Source organism: Pelodiscus sinensis, chromosome 1 (assembly GCF_049634645.1).
Source record: "Pelodiscus sinensis isolate JC-2024 chromosome 1, ASM4963464v1, whole genome shotgun sequence".
Lineage (NCBI taxonomy): Eukaryota > Metazoa > Chordata > Testudines > Trionychidae > Pelodiscus > Pelodiscus sinensis.
In genome coordinates, this window is record NC_134711.1 from 19,122,047 (window position 1) to 19,142,746 (window position 20,700).

The 20,700-nt window shown below is 40.5% G+C and overlaps 1 protein-coding gene across 2 annotated transcripts in view; it reads left to right on the forward strand.

Annotated features, from left to right (window-relative positions):
• CACNA2D1 (calcium voltage-gated channel auxiliary subunit alpha2delta 1) overlaps nucleotides 1-20,700 on the forward strand; it is a 642,840-nt gene that overhangs the window by 270,848 nt on the left and 351,292 nt on the right. For both annotated transcript variants that reach the window (XM_006117144.4, XM_075926367.1), the window contains exon 4: nucleotides 17,885-17,944. In XM_006117144.4, the coding sequence (XP_006117206.1) occupies nucleotides 17,885-17,944 (60 nt within the window). The remainder of the gene's footprint in view (nucleotides 1-17,884; nucleotides 17,945-20,700) is intronic.

Here is a 20,700-nt window from a genome sequence, read left to right on the forward strand (position 1 = left end):
AAAAAAAGACATTTTTCTGACCTATCTTCCATGTAGACAAACATGTTTTTTTCCTTCTTCCTATCATGTATGACTTTTTTATTTAACTTCCTCCTTCTACTGACTCTAACTACTGTATACCCAGTGCCCTCTGGTTTTGATACTTGTCTTGCAAGAATTATCATAAAATAGGGTTCATTTTTGTTTTATTTTGATCAGATGAAAAAAATCCTTATTGAACTCAAGCTACTATGTCCTTAGTTTGCCTGTGTTAACAGTGAGCTAATTTATATCTCTTTGGGGAGTTAGAGATGAAATTATTTTGATTCTCTGGGATTGATTTTCACAGCCCTCTCTTTTACTTACATTGCACAGCTCATCCAGAACCAAACTTTTCCAACAACAATCAGGCTGAAGCCATGTTGTGTTTCTTTTCATATTTACCTTGCATCCAGTAAAGAGGAGAATGTGATTTAGTGTGATTTCAGCCTCTTGTTATGTATGAGAGATGCCAGCTTGCTGTTTTTAAGTTTCCTTTAGGAAAGGCCTGTAGTCAGAGACTGCCTATTCCATACGTCTGAGAAGGGTGTGAAATGTGAGGCTAAGTTGATATTTTGTCAAAAAGAATTGGATTGTGCTGAATTGCATTAACTATTACTAGGAAGTATACAGAAGTTTAATTCAGCATTATTTTATGTGTACTAGACTTTGTCATTTTTGGTTATAGCTTCTCTGAAAAAAATCAAATATTTGCGGCTAAATGCTCATGTCTATGTATCAAGAGAAATAATTGCTCGATGTTACTCTACTGCCTACTGCATCCCTGTGCACCCTATTTTAAAGCAGATTCACTGTGCCCTAGCACGATTATTTTTATTTCCTGTGACCTAAGAGCCCAATCCAAAATGCACTAAAGTCCATGGAAACGCTTCAGTTAATAGTTCTGCAGATTTATAGGGGAGAACACATCACACGCTCTAAAATCAATGTCTAGGTAGCATTCGATCAATTATAGAATCATAGATTCATAGGGCTGGAAGAGACCTCAGGGAGTCATCGAGTCCAGCCCCCTGCCAAAACAGGACCAACCCCAATTAAATCATCCCAGGCAAGGCTTTGTTAAGCCGTAACTTTAAAAACCTCTAGGGATGGAGATTCTACCACCTCCCTAGGTAACTCATTCTAGTGCTTCTTCCACCCTTCTAGTGAATAGTTTTTCCTAATATCCATCCTAGACCTTTGTGTGCATGAGTAGGGATTTCAGAGGAAATACTCTCTTTTTTTTGACCAGCTAAAGAAATTGCTCAGATCTTAAACACTCTCTTCACCTGAGCAGTTTAGAGCTTAACAAGAGGGAATCTTTTCTTGGGGATGGCTTAAACTTAAAATATGTGAGAGTTCAATTCAGTTTGGGTAAATACCCAGTAAAGTGAGTGAGTTCCTGAACCTGACTTGCACATCAAAATGATGATACTACATCCTCCCTCATCTGGAGGCGGGCAGAGTGCACAAAGTCTCTTGTTCCCAGCCTCCGCCCTGTAAGGGGCACACACTTTCAGGGCAGGTGCAGGGAGCGAGAGATTTCATAAGAACATAAGAACGGCCATACTGGGTCAGACCAACAGTCCATCTAGTCCAGTATCCTGTCTGCTGACAGTGACCAATGCCAGATGCCCCAGGGAGAGGGAACACAACAGGTAATCCTCACGTGATCTCTCCCTTGTCACCCATTTCCAGACAGAGGCTAGGGACACCATTCCTACCTGTCCTGGCTAATAGCCAATGATAGACATAACCTCCATGAATCTATCTAGCTCTTTTTAAAACCCTGTTAAAGTCCTAGCCTTCACCACATCCTCTGATAAGGAATTCCAGAGTGCCCCTCCCTCCCTCAGGCCCCGATTGGCTTAGGGGCAGGGGAGTGGCAGGATAGTCATGAGCCGGATCCACCCCTGTCATGGAGGGCCAAATTCTGACGAGTGACATCAGTAGGATCACTCATGGAGTGGAGCATTAAATGTACTCACACAGCTTTAACTCCAAGCACTGAGTTTCAGAGATAAGATTCAGATAGTATTAAGTCACTGTGAATACTAAGTCACATGCATCTGACGAAGTGGGTCTTTGCCCATGAAAGCTTATGCTCCTACACTTCAGTTAGTCTATAAGGTGCCACAGGACTCCTCGTCGCTTTTGTGAATACTTTGGAACTCATGAGTAGCTTTATCAAATCAGTGGCACATTCATACAGTACAACATTCCAGGTCTACTTGTGGCAATTCCTCTTGGGAGTGGGGAGAAGAGTTTTCAGTGGAAACTGAAAGAGTTTTTAATCTGACTTTCCCTTTGCCCATTTTAATCCGTGCTAATAAAAGTCAGTTTGACTCGTAAAGGAGGAAGATACCCATTACATTTGTGTAACTGACATTGAATAGAAATATTTTAATGTAGTCTTCTAAATTGATGGAAGATAATGAGATTTCCCCATTAGATTTTATTAGCTGACATGATTGTTTCATGTTAGACATGAGGTCATCTTGTTAGAAAAACTAATTGAGATGGTCTGAAAATAAAATTATTATTCACGTGGTAAAAGAAGACGAGCTTGGAAAGATTAAAAAATGTGTAAAATTGTATTTACTTCACAGGTGCACTAAGATTGTTTGAAATTTGTAGTCTCCAATATTATGGAAAGGAGCACACTTTTCAGCATGCAGTATGTTGGGATCTAGATAATTTAGGTGGTTGGTAAATGGGGATAGAGTCTGAGTCATGAGTTCAAAGTTGTTTACAATAGGCATTCCATTCCTAATAGCTAGCTGCCCCCATTTCAAAAGCCACTGTTACTGCAGGCAAGTTTTGTCTTTTGGCAGCATCATGAAAAAAGGTAAGGGCTAATGGACATGAATTATACACTGATCCTCAGGGCTGGTCCACTCTAGAAGCATATCGAGACATATTGGTATGGCACTGTGGGGAATTTGGAATTGCTGTTTTCTGTGTGGCACCCATCAGTGAGATTAATAAGCCATGTTGAGTCTCCATATATTCACTTACAATTAATGAAAGAAGGGTGGGGAGGGGAGAACATAAGAACCTGATTATCTGTCTCATCCAAGCTGTGATCAGTGAAAGGCAAAGGGGGAATGAGCACTGATGGTAAGCCATCTTTATTCCTCTCAATTATAGGGCTGCAAGTTAGAACATCCTCAAATCTGTACTAACTTCTGTCAGACCCAAAGGGGCTGTTGTACAACTGAGGATTTGTGAAGCACAAGATGCTCTAGACTTGGTCCCCTTAATATCAGCGACTTCCTCTTGCCCAGCGTGCCCCCTAAACTCAAGTGCCTGGTAGGGTGTGACCTAGAGCTACACTGGTTCTGTGCTCCTCATAGACTAAGCTGTGCTGTGGTATCCTTATATGGTATTTAAGCCAGCAGGAATTAATAATAGACATTTATTATTTTTAAGAAGAGATTGTTTCATTAGATTGCATTAGATGTGTATATATATATATTTTAGCACTGTAATTTACGTACATGTTGCTTGCATAAATAGAAGTATATCAAACTAAAAATATTTTATGATAAAATGTTAAAAAAGAAGAAAAAGAGCAAATTGGTCATGGTCCAAATATGTATTTTTGATCTTCCACAATTCATGTAAAACTGAATTAATAATACACACTAAAACACACACAGCATGAGTCCTCTTATAGTTTCTCTTTCAGAAATGGTTACTTTGACAAACAAGCAACAGTTACTCTTGCAAACAAGCTAAATTACTTTAGCAACAAGATTACTTTACCAAGTCTTTTTAGCCAAATGGCTTTCAGGTCTCACATGGTGGGTCACATGCTGTGCAGAGGGAAAGTATTTTATGATTTACATGCTGTGTAGATGGAAAGTAATTTATGATTTTAACCCCATGTGCCATAAAACAAAATTCTACAAAACATGGTCACAACCATTGTTTATTGTGTAGTATGTTGTCTTTTTCAATTTAAGATTCCCATGTTACCAATACAAATTGAATCTCCTTTCAAGAAAATTCATGTATGAACTCCGTGGTGCTTAAGGGTGCTATCCTCTCCTTTAATTGTTTCTTCCTAGTTGCCTGTCCTTCAAAATCTATTACCTCATTGTCTACTCCCCCCCCCCCCCCCCCCCGCCCCTCATAATACCCATCGCTGCTTGCAGGAATTTCAGGGCTGAATTCTGCCCTCAAATGCTGGTCACAGTATGTGTGTATTCTGTACTGTAACATGTCAGTGAATCAACTGCATAATCGTAGAAGTAATAGTTCTCTTCTCCTTACCATTTTTCATCCTACACACATCTCTGGCCTTAAAGTCATGTTCCTACATAGAAAGGTGATCGGCATATAGCTACTGAGTCCTTAATCAAATGTATGCACTATGTAATTAAGAGACTGAAGAATTCTACTTAAGCTATTTTAATATTAGTAGGTTAGTATTTATATAGAATTTGGGGAAGATGGAAAACACTCAAGAGTATAAGAGATTAGTGTTACCTTTATTATTCAGAGCTGACAGAGAATCGACACGATATTTTGTGAAACACTGTAATTCATTCTGTGAGCCCTATATCATCATCAGATTATGTAAATTAACATCCCTCCAGTGATATCTATAATGTTAAACCAGAATTCTTATGCAAATGATATGAACAGGGACATCTGATGGCTCCCACACTATCTTTCACATTCTAATGACTTAACCAACCAGCCAAACAATGAGGGTGCTAATTGTTCTTATCAGCCTCTTGTAACTATTTGAAACATCTATTTACTGTGTGTCTCTTTTTTTCCCCTTCCCCTCCTTTATCTTTTTTCCTCCTCCTCCCCTCTCCCTTCTCCTTATTGATTCTTGGATCTAGACATCTAATACTCCAGTCATCTGAAGAAGAGCTTATGATACCATCTACATGTTTTGCTAGTATTTAAGATGATGCTAGACTATTTGTTGTTTATGTTTTTCCTGTTGCAGACAAACTTGGCTACCCCTCATAAGCTTCAGAATATATCAGTTGAGGATTTGGCACTTAACATCTTAATCTGTTTAATTCTGAATTTCAATAGCAATTGTTTAGGTTTGGATTATATAGAGATAAATTCATGGAGGTTAGGTCCATCAATTGCTATTCGCCAGGATAGATAGGAATGGTGTCCCTAGCCTCTGTTTGTCAGAGGCTGGAAATAGATGACAGGAGAGGAATCACTTGATGATTACCTGTTCTGTCCACTTTCACTGGGGCATCTGGCATTGGCCACTGTCGGAAGACAGGATACTGGGCTAGATGAACCTTTGGTCTTAACCAGTATGGCTTCTTATGTAATTTTTTATCTTTGATCTCAGTTCTAAATTTTAAATAATGTCCATAGTCGCCTTCCCATTGCCTTTTACTGTTTCTTGACCAACACCATAATGTTCCTCAGTGTGATAGTTGCCATCTTGGTCAATACTGAGTATCTGCAGAGCTAAAAGCTGGAACTGGTTGAGCTTGAACTTAAAAAAAAATGGTCTGCTGGTGCAGTCACAGCCTTCATATCCTCTGTGGTCCAGGAGTACACTGAAATGCATGCTCATCAGTAGTTTGCAGCTTCTGCTCTTAACCTAATGGTGCCTCACTCTGGCACTATTAAGCAAAAATGGTTAGTTGTTAAATGTAAATGAACAGCTGTTAAGAATTCATTTGAAATGAAAAAGTGTCCCTTTTATTTATCATTCTAAGCTGTTTCTGAGCTTTTTTTTTCATAATTGCAGTTCTGCCTTTGATCCCTGCTTTATACCCACAATTCTAGAAAGAAATGCTTAAACTGGTACTTGAGATCCATAGTAAAATGATTAGAGCATGCATTACATTTCAAGTACTTAAAGTTATAGTTTCCACCATGAATAAAAGTAACATTCACTGATTACAACACAATGGCATCTGAGATACTATCATAATTCTCTTATTCTAAGTATAAATATTCATGTGATATCCCTGTATGTGCTAGGTGTTGGTAAGGTTGGACTTTTAGTTTCCAATCACTATATGTAAGCATTATGTAATCTTTTGGGATCTGAACAACATGCAGTAACTGGATCCAGAATCCTGCATAGAGGACTCTTACGCCCTCATAGAGTCCAGCTGAAGACAGTGTGTTTCTATGCAGGGGTAAAGGGTCATCCCTCAAAGATCCCTTTTCAAGTCTCCACTCATTAAATCAATTTTGGATTCTGATGTGATACAGAAAAACTACACAGGCCAAAAGTGGGTGCTGATGAATGTCCATTTAGAGTAGACGGAGAGGCCACCTAATAAATATTTTAGTATTTCCAGTCGGGTCCCTCGGGTGTCAGTTTTTTGCCTTCTGCTATTCAACAGTTTTATCAATGACCTGGAAGAACACACAAAATTATCACTGGTAAAGGTTTGCAAATGAAACAACAATTGAAGGAGTGGTAAAAATGTGGGGGTCATGGTGAATATGAAGGTGAGCTTGAGATTTCAGTATAATGCTGTCACTAAAGAACTACAGGGTGGACCTCCCTGGTCCGGCACTCTCAGGACTTGCCCATCCCCGATGAGGAAATTTGCTGGACAATGGGAGGTCCCCTGACACCAGCCCCTCAGCCTGTTGCCCCTCCCTACTGCTGGCTCCTTCAGCTGAGCTGGGCTGGGCTGCAAGCTCTGGCTCTGCTGCCAGCTGGGCATGCATCCCAGCAACGCTGCCGGTTGGCACATTGCCTGATCAGGCTGTTGCAGTTCCAGCCCTACTGCAAGGCAGCACCTGGCCTGAGCCATGTTGCTTCTACCAAGTTGCCACGGCCCCAGCCTGGCTTTCCCTCCCTGACTGCTGCAGCTGCAGCCCAGGCCCCAGGGCTCGGTGGCAGGCAACCCCAATCACACTGCCTCCTGGGCTGCTGCGGCCCCAGCCAGGCTTCCCCTCCTAGACTACCATGGTCCCAGCAGGCATCCTCAACCATGCTCCACTGCTGCCTGGACTGCCCCAGTACTGCTGCTGCCTAGGCTGCTGTGACCCTGCTGCTACCAGACTTACTGGGCTGTGCCAGCTCCCAGCTGCTGGCCCTCCTGCTCTGGGGCTTTCTCATCAAGGAGGAGCATCTGCATTTTGGAAGGGAGTCTTAAGTAGGGGCAGAGTGGTTGATTTGCCTCTATATTTAGTGGTGGTGCAACCACTGCTGCAATATTGTGCCCAGTACTGGTGTTGGGAGTTGAAGAAGGATGTTGCTATATTAGAGATGGTTCAGGGAAGAGCCCTGTGAATGGCTAAAGTATTAGAAAACACACCTTCTAGGGAAAGACCTAAGGAGCTCTATCTTTGTAGTTTAAGAAAGAGACAGTAAAGGGGTGACTTGATTACAGTCTATAAGTAGCCACATGGGGAACAAATATTTAATAAGTGGCTCTTCAATTTAGTAGAGAAAAATATAATATGATACAATGGTGGAAACTGAAGCTAGAAAACAATTGGACTGAAAATAAGGCATACATTTTTGAATGTGAGAATAATGACCTATGGGAACAATTTACTAAGGGTCACTGTGGATTCTCCCATCACTGGCAATTTTTAAATCAAGGTAGTTGAGGTGTTTTAATAAAAGAGAGAGACACAGAGAGATCTGCTCTAGGAGTTATTTGGGGAAGTTCTAAGACCTGGGTTATCTAGTCTGACCTTGTATATCACACTGGTCTCTCCTGGCATTGGAATCTATGAACTATCTTCATGGCAGTTACTCACAGAAAACCACATCAAATTTGGAATATGGCAAAAATGATCCCTTATGTATCCCTTAAAGTGCTACATAGTCCTGCATTTCCCTTATGTCAGTGATGCTCAGACCTTAGTGATTCATTACTCTCAAACTAGTGATCAGCATTATTCAAAAGAGCCACAGTCATATGACTTTTTCATTTACTGTAGTGTACATTCATAGTTAAACAGCATGAGGAGGGGAAATATGTAGTTGTATTATTGTTTATTAGTATTATTTTATCAATTACAATCAGTTAATAACAAAGTAAAAACATCCAATCGATTAATAATTAAGACAGGTTACTAATTAAATTAGTGTTTTAATATCAGGTGCTGCAAAGAACCACAGGAGACACACTTTTATCATAATGAGTAGTATTCTGCTTTGTAAATTGTCCTATCAATGGACTTTTAAGGTAAAGTACCATACATGAGTAAGGGTAGCAGAAACTAGTCCTATGTAAGTGGATAAATTGCGATTAGCTTAAGAGACAAAAAGTAGAAGCATTATGAACAAAGAAATAGTTTTTCTAACCTGCAGTGCTTCATCAGCCTTTATTAAAACATTTTAAAAATTGCATGCGCTTATTTTTTTCACTGTGGCCTCTTGCTACCAGGAACTGTATACCCCACTCCCAGCCCAACCCATTTCTTTGCATTACCATAATCGGTAATCCTCACCTGTTAAGGGCGAGGCTTACCAGTTAACCATTCATATCCCTAATTGATACAAGCACTTGAAGTTCATTCTATATTTCTAAATTGTTTGATGCTGGCATAGTCTCCCAGAGCATATCTCTTTTTTTAAATGACCTAATTTTTTCCCCCTTGGAATTCAGTATTTTAGCAGGCTTTTGTCAGACTACTGAGGTCTAATAACTCTCAGATTACACATTTTATAATGGCTTAATGTACCACAGGGTAGTCAAATATTATTTCAAGATGAATTACTTGAGAGGAGGAGGTGGGAAGGACAAGAAGATTGATTTCATTGTACTGAATGTAATTGTAATAGAGCCATTAACTGACAGAAGTCTGTGCTGGCTAGGGAAGATAAAGATATGACACACAAGAAAAAGGATTGTTGGAAGATGAATAGGCCTTTTAGGGAGTTGATCTTTCAGCTGATCAGATAAAGCATTTTCAGGTCTCATTCCTGCAAACTATGGTAAATCAAAGGCTTTCTTGGGATCCAGGGACTAGACCTTTAAAATAGGCAGTTTTAAGATTGACAATAGGATTTATGTGGCATTTTTGTAATCCCTTTAAAAATTACAGAAAAGTTGAAATAAACATAAACCTTGGATCTTTTGCACTTCTTATTCTTCCACAATGGATATTTTACTCTAAGAGTAGCAGTTGACAGAAAGATGAAAGGAAATGTAACATCCTGGTTGATGGTGTTGCCCAAGTAGGTGAATATTTCTACATTAGTGAGAACATCATCCTCTATCCATACTGGAGATGGTGTGGCAATATTGAAGGTCACAATATCTATCTTTCTGCAGTTGATTTTCTGATTTTCAATTTACCAGCTGAATGTGTTAATTTTTTTTTTTTGGTATATGGAGTTGGGTATGTGATAGGAAAGCAAAGTCCAGGTCTTCAGGGTATGAGAAGGATGTCTTAACATGTCTTCTGTTGTATGCCACATTACCCAGTAGACAATAATGTTAAAGAGGATTGCTGATATTACATACCCGTGGTATACTGTTTTAACTTCACTGTGATCAACACTTTATATAATGTTGGAATAGAAACTTTTGATTATGTTGATTATATAGAGAGAAATTCCATATACAGTACCTGCAGAATGCTCCACAGCCTGGTCCTGTGAACGCTATCAAAAGCGTTCTCAATATCTTTGATGTTTATGTAGAGTTACCATTGTCATTCTAAACATTGTTCTATTATACTTTTTGTGTCTGTGCATGCATATCCTTTCTGAAAACCATCTTCCTTTTCTCTGGTAACACTATCAACTGACTCAGCTATATGCTGGACTATGATTTTACACAATACCTTGCTTGACACAGGTGGAATTGTGATACCACACCAAATATTACAATCGTTAAGAGTTTCTTTGGTATCTTCACTCATTTGGCACTTTTTCCCTTTCCCAAACTGATGTACATAGAAGGGACAAGATAGATGCTGCTAACTCTGGATTTACCGTGAACAATTTTGCTTTTAAGTTATTCTTGCTATGAGTTTCCCCATTTTTGAAGGATTTGATGGATTGAATAATCTTTTCTTTCGCTGAAGTATCTGTGTTGATATCAAGATCTTCTTCTGCCTCCTGGATGTTTGCTGCTTCTTTAGGTGACTCCCTATTCAGCAATTATTTGAAATGCTCTGCTCAGCACATTTATTGTTTTATTTGTCTTTCTTATTGTCAGTAGGTGGCCTTGTTTGTCCCTGATGAGTATTTGTTCATGTCTGCCATTTACCATGATAAACAGGTCTTATTTCACCATGAGCAGCTGCATCCTTGGCTTTTGTTGCCAGATTATCAATATAATATAATTTGTCTGCTTTCAGAAAAATGTTTGACCTACCAGTGCACCTTGCTATAGCTCGTGGTATTTGTCTTTTAGCTTCTTAATTTTTTTTGTCTAAAACATTTTACATGTAGGGCTCATCTGGTTTCTATAGCACTCTGTGTTGGGTGTAATCCAATCCTTTCTTCTCTTCTGCTGGTAGCCTAGACAGGCTTCACTGGTCTGCTTATAGACTATTGTAATCCTGTCCAGCTACTTGTTGATCTCATCTGCATTTCCCTTCTCTTCATCAAAGTCTACAAATGCCTGAAACCTGTTCTTCAAAGGCAGAATGAAGGCCTTCTATATTTCAGGTGATTTTAGTTTGACAGTGTCAGTAAGTAAATATCCCTTGTTGGTGAACTCACACTTCTCAGTTTTAGCTTGGTGAAGGCTATCAGAAGGTGGGAGTGACTGCCAAAATCTTCTCCTCTTTTCGTTTTCACATGTTTCAGTGAGCATTGCCATTGATCACCATATAGTCAGTCTGGTTCTTATCTCTGCCATTTGGAGAGCACCATGTCACGATGTTGAAATAGGATTCTGCTGATGACTAGGTCATTTGAATTGGAGAACTCAACAAGCCTCCCTCTCTGTTCATTCATGGTTCCACAACCATGTCTTCAATTTGCTCTGTCTGCGTTCGTGTTGTCCTTACTGACCTTGGCATTCAGGTCTCCCATGGCAATGGGTCATCTCATGGTGCTCACTCTAATTCTGCCTGTAATATAAGGTAGAATTTGTCCTTTGCTTCTTCATCACAGCCATTTTCTGTACCATAACACTGAATCAGGGTGATATTACTGTTGTGGTTCCCTTTTTCAGTCTGGCTTTCATAAGTCTGCTACTGATGGACTTACACTCAAGCAGGGATCTCTCTACTCCCTTCTTCAAAAGGATGGCAACACCCTTATCGGGTTGTCCATCATCTTCTCTGGAATATAGCAAAGTTTCTCCTAAGGTTCTTGCTAACCTTCTTGATTATATCCATCTGCTCTCATTGACAGCCAGGGTATATAAGTTACAGTGTCTCATCTCTTCCCAGTTTCATATATTGTCCATTATGTTCCAAAAACTATGTTTGGTTCTTATCTGGAAGTCACATGGGTCATTGACTCCTGAAGGCAGTAATGTTCATGCAATGATGGCCAATTTTTCTGCCGCTTCTTCGTTGTTGTGATGGTTTTTACAGGTTGAGGTTATTATCCCTGTGCCTAACCTACAACCTGGAGGACAGGGATGTGTATTCTGTCTAGTCTCTCCTCCACAGACCAGTGCAGCATAACTGAACCTGCCAAGACCAAAAAGCCTTCATTGACACCAATTCTGAAGATTATTAGAGCATGCATATTTTCCCAACCCAACCAGGGCCAGAAAAAGTAGTGTGTTCCAGTGACTAGAACAATGGACTTATAAAGCGGAGACCTTTGCTCTGTTTGCTGCTTTTTTTTTTTTTTTTTTAAACCAGTGTCGTCTTTGTGACTTTTGGTAAGGAGCTTTGGCTTATGTTTTCTAAAGGGAGCATTAGCTTTCATGCTTAAGTTTGGACAACTAGGGCCTGATTTCCAGAGGTATTGAACATCTGCAATTGCAGATGTGGGTACCTCTTAGAAAATTTGGCCCCATCTGTGTAATATTGGGCAGTCGGGATTAAATGCTGCTTTTGTAAATGGGGCTCTTTACCAGTCAGTGCCTCAGTTTCTACAAATGCAAAACATAAGTGGGTACATATTTTAAGGTGTTTTGAGATCTACAGCTATAAACTGAGAATTAATTTCCTTATTATCTTTTGGCACTCTACTATGAAGAACAGTTGAGGACAAAAAAATGAACAACTGTTTAAAATACGAGTCTCTCAAGATTTCAAATTGAGGTTCATTTCTGGTTGCTGCTAACTTTCTCTGAAATCCTTAGCAGGGGCAATACAAACAGTTATTCCTCCATTGTAACTTATTGTTCAATTTTGTTCCTTTGTGTTCCTCTTGTCTTTCTCTAAAACCCAGAAGCAGCAGTTCATTGCTGAACTTCGAGGCTGCGTCTACACTGGCAAGATTTTGCACAAATACTTTAATGCAAGAGTTTTAGCGTTAAAGTATTTGCGCAAGAGAGCGTCTACATTGGCATGTGCTTTTGCGCAAGAGATGTGCTTTTGTGCAAAAGCAGCCGTGCCAGTGTAAACGCTCTCTTGCGCAAGAAAGCTCCGATGGGATGGCCATTTTAGCCATCGGGTTTTCTTGCACAAGAAATTCATGTTGCCTGCCTACACTGGCCTCTTGCGCAAGAACAATTGCGCAAGAGGGCTTTTTCCTGAGTGGAAGCATCATAGTTCTTGTGCAAGAAGCACTGATTTCACACATTAAAACGTCAGTGTTCTTGCGCAAAAATTCCCCGCCAGTGTAGACAGGCAGCATGTTTTTGCACAAAAGCGCCTGCTTTTGCGCAAAATCATGCCAATGTAGACATAGCCCAAGGGTATATTGAGACAATGTGTAAGAAGCCCAATACAAATAAAGATGAATGGTGCATGGTTTTGTGTGGTGATGTCACACTATGTCCTGCTTTCCTATGTTGTTATGAAACACAACTTCAGTATCTACAGCTCACCAGAGCACAACCTCTACAATTTGATGCAGGACTGTCTGTATCAAGTAAAGACATCAGGATTAATAAATCCCTGTACCGATGTGTTATGCAAGTGCATTATCACAATGAGGTATTTGAGGTAATGAATTAATCTAATGGGATGTATGGGACAAGCCAGCATTCTTTGTCCCAGCATAATGCATCATATTATAATAGGATTGTTTTTGTTTTGCAAACATGGAAGTTGGCCAGTTGGAAGGTAATTGTGGGTGGAAATGCTGATAAGACATCAGTAATTTCCTATTAATTATGAATAGTTTGAATTGCCTACCACAGTAGAGTGGGCATAGCTCTGCTTTGGCAGCGAAACAGGCTAGGCTCTGACATTGTTTCTAGGATGATTGCAAGCAAATCATAATAATGAGTTAAAATGAATGCTATACTTGTGAAACTTGCCAGCCTGCCAGTCCTAGAGTTTGACTTCCTCTCTTCACGCTGCTGGTCTTGCACTGACAGTCCCAATGGAACCGTCTTATTTGTCCCCTCCAACCAGTGCGATCGGACTCCATCCAAAGGCACCACAAGCAGGGAGGTGATCATTGAGGTCTTGGTCTCTTTGCTGAGACTGAAAGCAAGAGTGAACATTTACACATTATAAAACTACTGTTGTGATTGGTCACTGGGAAATTATACTGATTTCACCAATTCATTTCAGGTAGGATTTGATCCAAAGCCCATTGTAGTCAATGAGGACCTTTCCATTGACTTTAACAGACTTTGGAGCTGTCCCATGGTGACCAAGATGTCATCAGAGGGTAATTAATTTTATTCACTATTGATCTTAACTAGATTCAAATAGACAAGTAGAATCAGAATGTTTTAGAATCCTGTTATCAATCCCCTAACAACATATCTGTAATAACAAACCTCCTTTACACTGTTTTGCCTGACTTACATATTAAAAATGAACGATTGGTGTTTTTATTACTTTCTCCTTCTAACAAAGGCCAGGTAGAAAGGTGTTTCCTGTGTGCTAAACATATGCAGATGTTTGTTCATGCCTTTGTGAACTTCCTTTGGTGTTTCCCGGTTTTCCTACTCAGGTTACAAAGTCTAAACATAAATTTAAAGAGTGAGTGCAAAAGCAGTTTGTTTGTGGATATTGTCCACAGATTTTGAGACATAAGTCTCTTTCTCTCTCTCACACACACAAAAATATCTCAACTGACAGCTACATTAAAATAACTCTATTAAGACTGCAAAGTGAAGTATTCAAAATGTAGGAAATGGCACAGGGTACCGGTCAAAAAGCTCCCTCTTTCTTGCTGCATGGACACCAGCATGGGGACACTAAGGCTGTGTCCAAACTCGAGGTTTTTTCCGAAAAAAGTAGCCTTTTTTTCGAAAAAACTTCCCCTGCGTCTAGACTACAGCCGCATTCTTTCAAAATAAAATCGAAAGAACGCGGTTTTTCTTTCGACGGCGGAAAACTTCATTTCACGAGGAAGAATGACTTTTTTCGAAAGTGCTCTTTCGAAAAAAGGCGTTCTTGAATGCAAACAGGACTTCTTCGAAAGAGAGCATCCAGACTGCCTGGGTGCTCTCTTTTGAAAAAGCGTCTTGCTTTTTCAAAAGTACTGCTTGCAGTCTAGACGCTCTTTTTCAAAAGAGGCTTTTTTGAAAGTATCTTTCGAAAAAGACTCTTTCGAAAGAGCCTTGCAGTCTGGACGTAGCCTAAGGGTGTATCTAGACTACATGCCTCCGTCGATGGAGGCATGTACGTTAGACAGATAGGCAAAGGGAAATGAAGCCGCGATTTAAATAATCGCGGCTTCATTTAAATTTACATGGCTGCCGCGCTGAGCCGACAAACAGCTGATTAGCTGTTTGTCGGCTCTGCGCGCTAGTCTGGACGTGCCGCGCCGACCTGAAAGCCTTTTATCGACATCCCCCTTATGCCTCATAGGATGAGATTTACAAGGGATGTTGATAAAAGGCTTTCATTTCGACAGGGGAGCGTCCAGACTAGCGCCCGGAGCCGACAAACAGCTGATCAGCTGTTTGTCGGCTCAGCGCGGCAGTCATGTAAATTTAAATGAAGCCGCGATTATTTTAATCGCGGCTTCATTTCCCTTTTTCTAATACACCAATCTACATGCCTCCATCGATGGAGGCATGTAGTTTAGACATACCCTAAGAGCACAGGAAACAAAATTCTTGTTTTAATTCTGGTGCATTGCCCCAACTTGCAGCAGTCTACAGCGCTAATGGCTGATAATTTCCGGCTTAGCTCTGGCTTAGGTATCTACTTGGTGCAGATAGCTGCAAAACTCTAGCTATCCTTTATTGAACATATGTGAACTGTTTCCACTGTCTCCCATTCCCTGAGGCTTGTGACTTGGCCATGTATGGGTGGATTTTCATAGGGTTGGGAAAAGGCCATCCTCTGCCAAATTTCTGAATGTAGGGGCATTGGAGCTTCCCAAAGAAAAGGTCACTGGAATTTTTTTAAAAGGGCGGAAACTATTTATTTTCCCCTACTTACGTTGGATCTAATAAATATTAGTTATTGTGTAGCATGACGGCAGATTATATGAATGGTGATAAATGCAAAGGAACGCATGTTAGGAAAACCTTTTTCCAGAAACACGGATTATCAATTAGCTAGAACTCTTTTAAGGAAAAGTTGGAATAGTAATGTCCAGATTGTGCACCACAATCTATATAATGATTATGGTGCTCGAGTGAGCAAAAGGAACAACACAAAAATATTATGGCATTTTTTGAATATATGATATGTCCTTACTCAATTGAATGTTATTTTTTTGGGTCCACATCTCAGAACATAGCTGAAAAGGGGAATATCTAGAGAGGAGAACCAGAAAAGGCTCGCGAATTACCCACGAGAAGAGTTTTAACATGCATAAATAAATAAGATGGATTCTAATATTTTGGTAGAAGAAGAATCAGAAAGGATAGAATCTTATGTATATTTGAGAGTGAGTGTCTGTCGGTCTGTGCATCTGTTCAGTAACTCCTCAAAGTGGTAAAAGCGAAAACCACCGAATTTGGCATGCAGTTCCTCTAATCGTAACTTAAAGGTCAGTTTATTTAGTTGTGCCAGGACAATGGAATGTGCATGGAAACTGCTTGTTTTTCATCAAATTGAAAGAGAAGACTCTGATAGCAGGGACAGTTATACTCCACAATGACCATAGGGGTGTATCAAGCACTCCAGTCCCAGGGAGCAGCTGCCAGCTGGCCAGCGCAGCCCGTCATCCCAGGTCATCCTTTGGGACCAGCTTCTGGCTGGCCCCAGGAAGCAGCCGCCAGCCACTCTTGCCCCCATCCTCTGTCCTGAGCCCCCCCATTCCCTACTCTGACTCCTGCATCCCCCCACTCCGTCCCTGAGCCCTTCACATCTCCCAACCCCCTGCCATGGCTCCTGCATTGCCTACCCCTTGCCCTGCCTCCTGCACCCTCCACACTCCCAGCCCTCTCCCCTGAAAGACCTGAGAAACACCAGATAAATCTTCCAGTACATTATAAAATAACAAATGTCACAATAGATGCCATGTCCCTTATTGCATCATGAAATTGAAAGGCAACATGTTTATATAGATAATCTGTGTATAGACGTATATCAATAAGGAGATGAAAGAAGTAAATATTATAATATTAAGACAAGTATTAATGAATGCCCATTATTTAAAACAATGACAAGGATGTCAATCTTCATGCTACAGAGAATAAGCTGATAGCCTATTGTAGTCTGCCCTACTGATCATGCATTATGTTTGCATAAGTACAGGTTGAACCTCTGTAAGTAGGGACTCTCTGTTCTGGAAACATCCATGGTCTGGTGAAGGGCTGGTGCCTAGGGGTGCTGCAGATTGGCAGGGCTGCGGGCTATTGGCAGAAAGCTGCCAGCGGGGCCAGTATCCTAGATCCCTGCAGTTGGGCAGCCATGTTTCCTAATAAATTTGGTGAGGAATTCAGCTTGACCTTTTAGGTATATGTATGTGAATTGAGCACCAGAGAGAGATGGGATTGATAGGAGTTTTGCCACAAATGTTGGAAGTACTCTTTGACTTAGTGAGGGGCAATTCAGGTGCTAAATTACAGTGAATATGCAGTATTGTTGTGATTGTGTTGGTCCCAGGATATTAGAGCGACAAGAGGGCTAAGGTAATATATTTTATTGGACCAACTTCTGCTGGTGAGGGAGACAAGTTTTACAGTGAATAGGCAGGAAAGAAGATGAAACACAGGTAGGACCTATGAGGGAGACAGCTTAATCATGTCATGACATCTAATATTTCAGAAGATCTTGTAATATCTGTGACAACACAGTGATGGATTACAAACAAAGGCATGCAAAACTAATTTGTATTAAGCCAATGAAAATGACTTGAACAGCAATTGCTATTTCAAAGAGGTTTCCAAGTCAACACCCTGAGCTAGCAGCCAAGAAAAGATGAAGCAGATCATTAATATCAAGTGTGACAATGTCTATGTTCCTTAGCCCAGTGTCCTGCTCCCAGGGTGAAGTAACTGCTTATTATCTGTTTCAAACACTACTGCAGGGTGAACAATCTAAGTAAATTATTATTTCTTGGGCTTTGTATGAGTCTCTTGATCATTACCATGTGGCTTCAACTGGATGTGCAACAGAGAATCCAGTTGATTAAGTAATTCCAAATTGCAGATGGGCCCCTTTAAAAGTCTGATCTCACATACTTATTCATTAACTTACGTCCCCCCCCCCCCACACACACACAAAAAGAAAAAAAAAGAAAAAGAAAAGACATTTAAGAAACTACTGACATTGGAACCTGGCTAATGCCTTGGACATCAATTGTTATATTAATAGAACAGGTACGCAGGTAGCTGTTGTTAGGGCTAGAAAAATAGATATTGTGATAATGCCCATTATTTACAAACATTATTTTATTAAGAAAAGTATTGATGGATGTCTTGTCTGTTTTTTTCCTCAGCGCCTTGCAACAGAAGCAGAGATATTTCAAGCATCACATCAGTGGAGAGATGAGTTTGGGGTAAGTTTTCACCTTTCCCTTCATCAGTCTTTTCAAATATTTCCCGCTTTACAGTTGCCACTCTCTTTTTTTCAACTTTAACATCTCAACATAAGTGTTTTAGCAGGGACCTCATCCTCTAAAAGCATGGATTTGGCCTGGTAGAAAGAATCAGTGTGTTAGATGTATTAATTTGCTTTGAAGTATTAAATCAGTTTCTGTAAGTCAGTGAAATGTCCTGAGCCCACCCTGAAAATGGCATGGGTAGGGAAGGTTGCAAAAAGGAAAGAACATTTGCTCCAAACTTATGGCTAATGCTATATTTAGATTCACTCACCAATCACAAAACTGTGCTCCTGATCCCTTGAACCGATTATCAAAAAGCTAGAAAAAAGAAATTGCATAGTCCCCCTTTACTGCATTCCATGTTCTGGCTCCCAGTCAGAGAACAGGTTCCGTAAAGTGAGAAGTTACTTAAAACTCAATTCAGTATTGTAACCAATTGTGGTCTCAATGCAAAGGGTGGTCAGGGTGGGAGAGTCCCAAAGCTCTTGTAGGTGGGAGTTGTGGTATTGCCACCCTCATTTCTGCCCTGCTTCTGGCAGGTAGAACTGCCTTCAGAGCTGGCTAGTCAAGCGCTGTCTACACTACAGAGATTTTTTGGAAAAATGGCTGTTTTTTTTTTTTTTTAAAGCTTCACTTACGTCCACACTGCAATCATGTCCTTTTGAAAGAACAGAGGAGATTTTCCGACATTGGTAAACCTTTTTCTGCGAGGAAGAAGCCTTTTTTCTGAAAGAGCTCATCAGAAAAAGGCGTGTGTGGATGGGGAAAAGGGAGTTCTTTCGGAAGAAATACGAGATAGTGTCCATTCAGTGTGGATGCTCTCTTTTGGAAGAAGTTTTTCCAGAAGATCTCCTCTGGAAAAGCTTCTTCCAAAAGAAGCCTGCAGGAGATAGATGTAGCCTCTGGGAGGAAGGTTGCTGGTAGGGAGTCCAGCTCTAATGCCAGTGCTACAGCAGCAGTTGGAGCTGAAGCCTCTCCACATTGGGGGTGGGAGGAGTGACATCTGGCACTGGGGAGCTTCCTGCAAGCAAGGGAAATCCTGGAGGTGGGTCTAACCCACCCCAAGAGCACCCCTGCAGGAGAAGAGGAAATACCATCCTTCCCCATCCCCAGCTGGGACTAGCAACTGGAGCCTGCCCTGGGCTGTGCCAGACTTCAATAGGGAGATCAGATTTCACAGTCCATGACTCATTTTTCATGGTCATGAATTTGGTAGGGCCTAGAACCCCATTGATTTCAGTCACTTTCAGTCAGGAACTTAACCTCTGTGCCAAGCTGTTGAACAAGAATGTGATATCTCTTTGCTTTATTCATCATAAATTCAGAATTTTGATGTTTTGGACATTTTCCAACTGTGCCTCTTCCCAATCAGCTCATTCATGTCATGTGGTGGCAGTTATGTCCCATTATGCTACTCTAAAGAGTAGCGTTCCCCAGGTGCATTCATGGACTGTTTGCGTCTAGTCTGAAAACAATTGAATGCACAAACCTTCTAGTGACTTCAGGATGCCCCCAGGATACACCAGGTGAAGGGATCTCTGAGGCTGATTGATAGCTACTAGCTATAGAAGTTGATTTCTTCTTCACCTAAAAAATACTAGCTGATGGGGCAGATAATTTCCAGCAAAGACACTTCTAATGATCTTTCCTCCCACATCATCCTAACCAGTTGGATTTTTTATTCCTACACAACCCTTTGCCAATTGGTAAGGCGCCAATACTGTGTGTATACATCTACTAGCAAGATAAACCCACACAATTAAAAACATGACCCCCCATTTGATGGAGCCATCATTCTTTCATTCTTTAAACCAGTGTTCCATGTACATGTTAATACAAAGAGGTTAAAAAAGAAATTAGGACCAGGCCAAATTTAGATCCTGGATCTGTAATGGGCAACCCGTCTGCAGTGCTGGTGGCCTCAGTGCACAAGGGTGTGGGTAATTTTAGGTACTATGTTTGATCATGCACCATTTTACTATTGTAGTATGCACTTGTGCCACCTGGCACTAGGGTCTGCTTTTGCTTTATTTCTTTTATCCTTCACGTTCGGTATAAAAGACACAGATTGGCGTACTCCCTTCAGGGAAGCTTCTGCTCTCATCAGAATTCATCGCCAGGGAGAGATCTCAGAGTAATTTTTGAAATGTAATTTCATATTAATGCACAGCGCAGGCTGTGGCTGGAGTTATAGAGTTAAGGTAATCACAGTCTGTGCATATCTTACAGTCTGAAAGAGTCTGCAGTTGGATTTGTAATAAAGTAGCTGCAAAGAAAGCTTGTGCTTTACTGTTTTGAGTTAGGATGAGAACACTGTGCAGACTATAATAACCTTGACCTTAGGTTATGCAATTAAATTTAGAATAAATGTATTTAAGCTTCATATAATTTAATTTGTTCCATTTTAGCCAGAAGTAATCTTTCTTCTTTTCTGCCCTACTTTTTAGAAAATGTCTGATCAAATTAGCTTGCACACAGATCTTTTTGATAAACTTTACTTTTCACTGCAAGATTCATTCTCCTAATGACTGTTTTAAGAACAGAAGCGGTATCATAGAAGGTTTTCAGTGGGCTATGCTTCTTGTTGGCTCGTGGTTGCATATTGAATGAACCTGCTTCCCTTGTTTGATGGAGTTTGAGTTTGGGTGATAAATAAAAAGCTCCTTCAGCACAGTATATATGAGTCATAAGAGAAACAAGCTTTTTTGGAC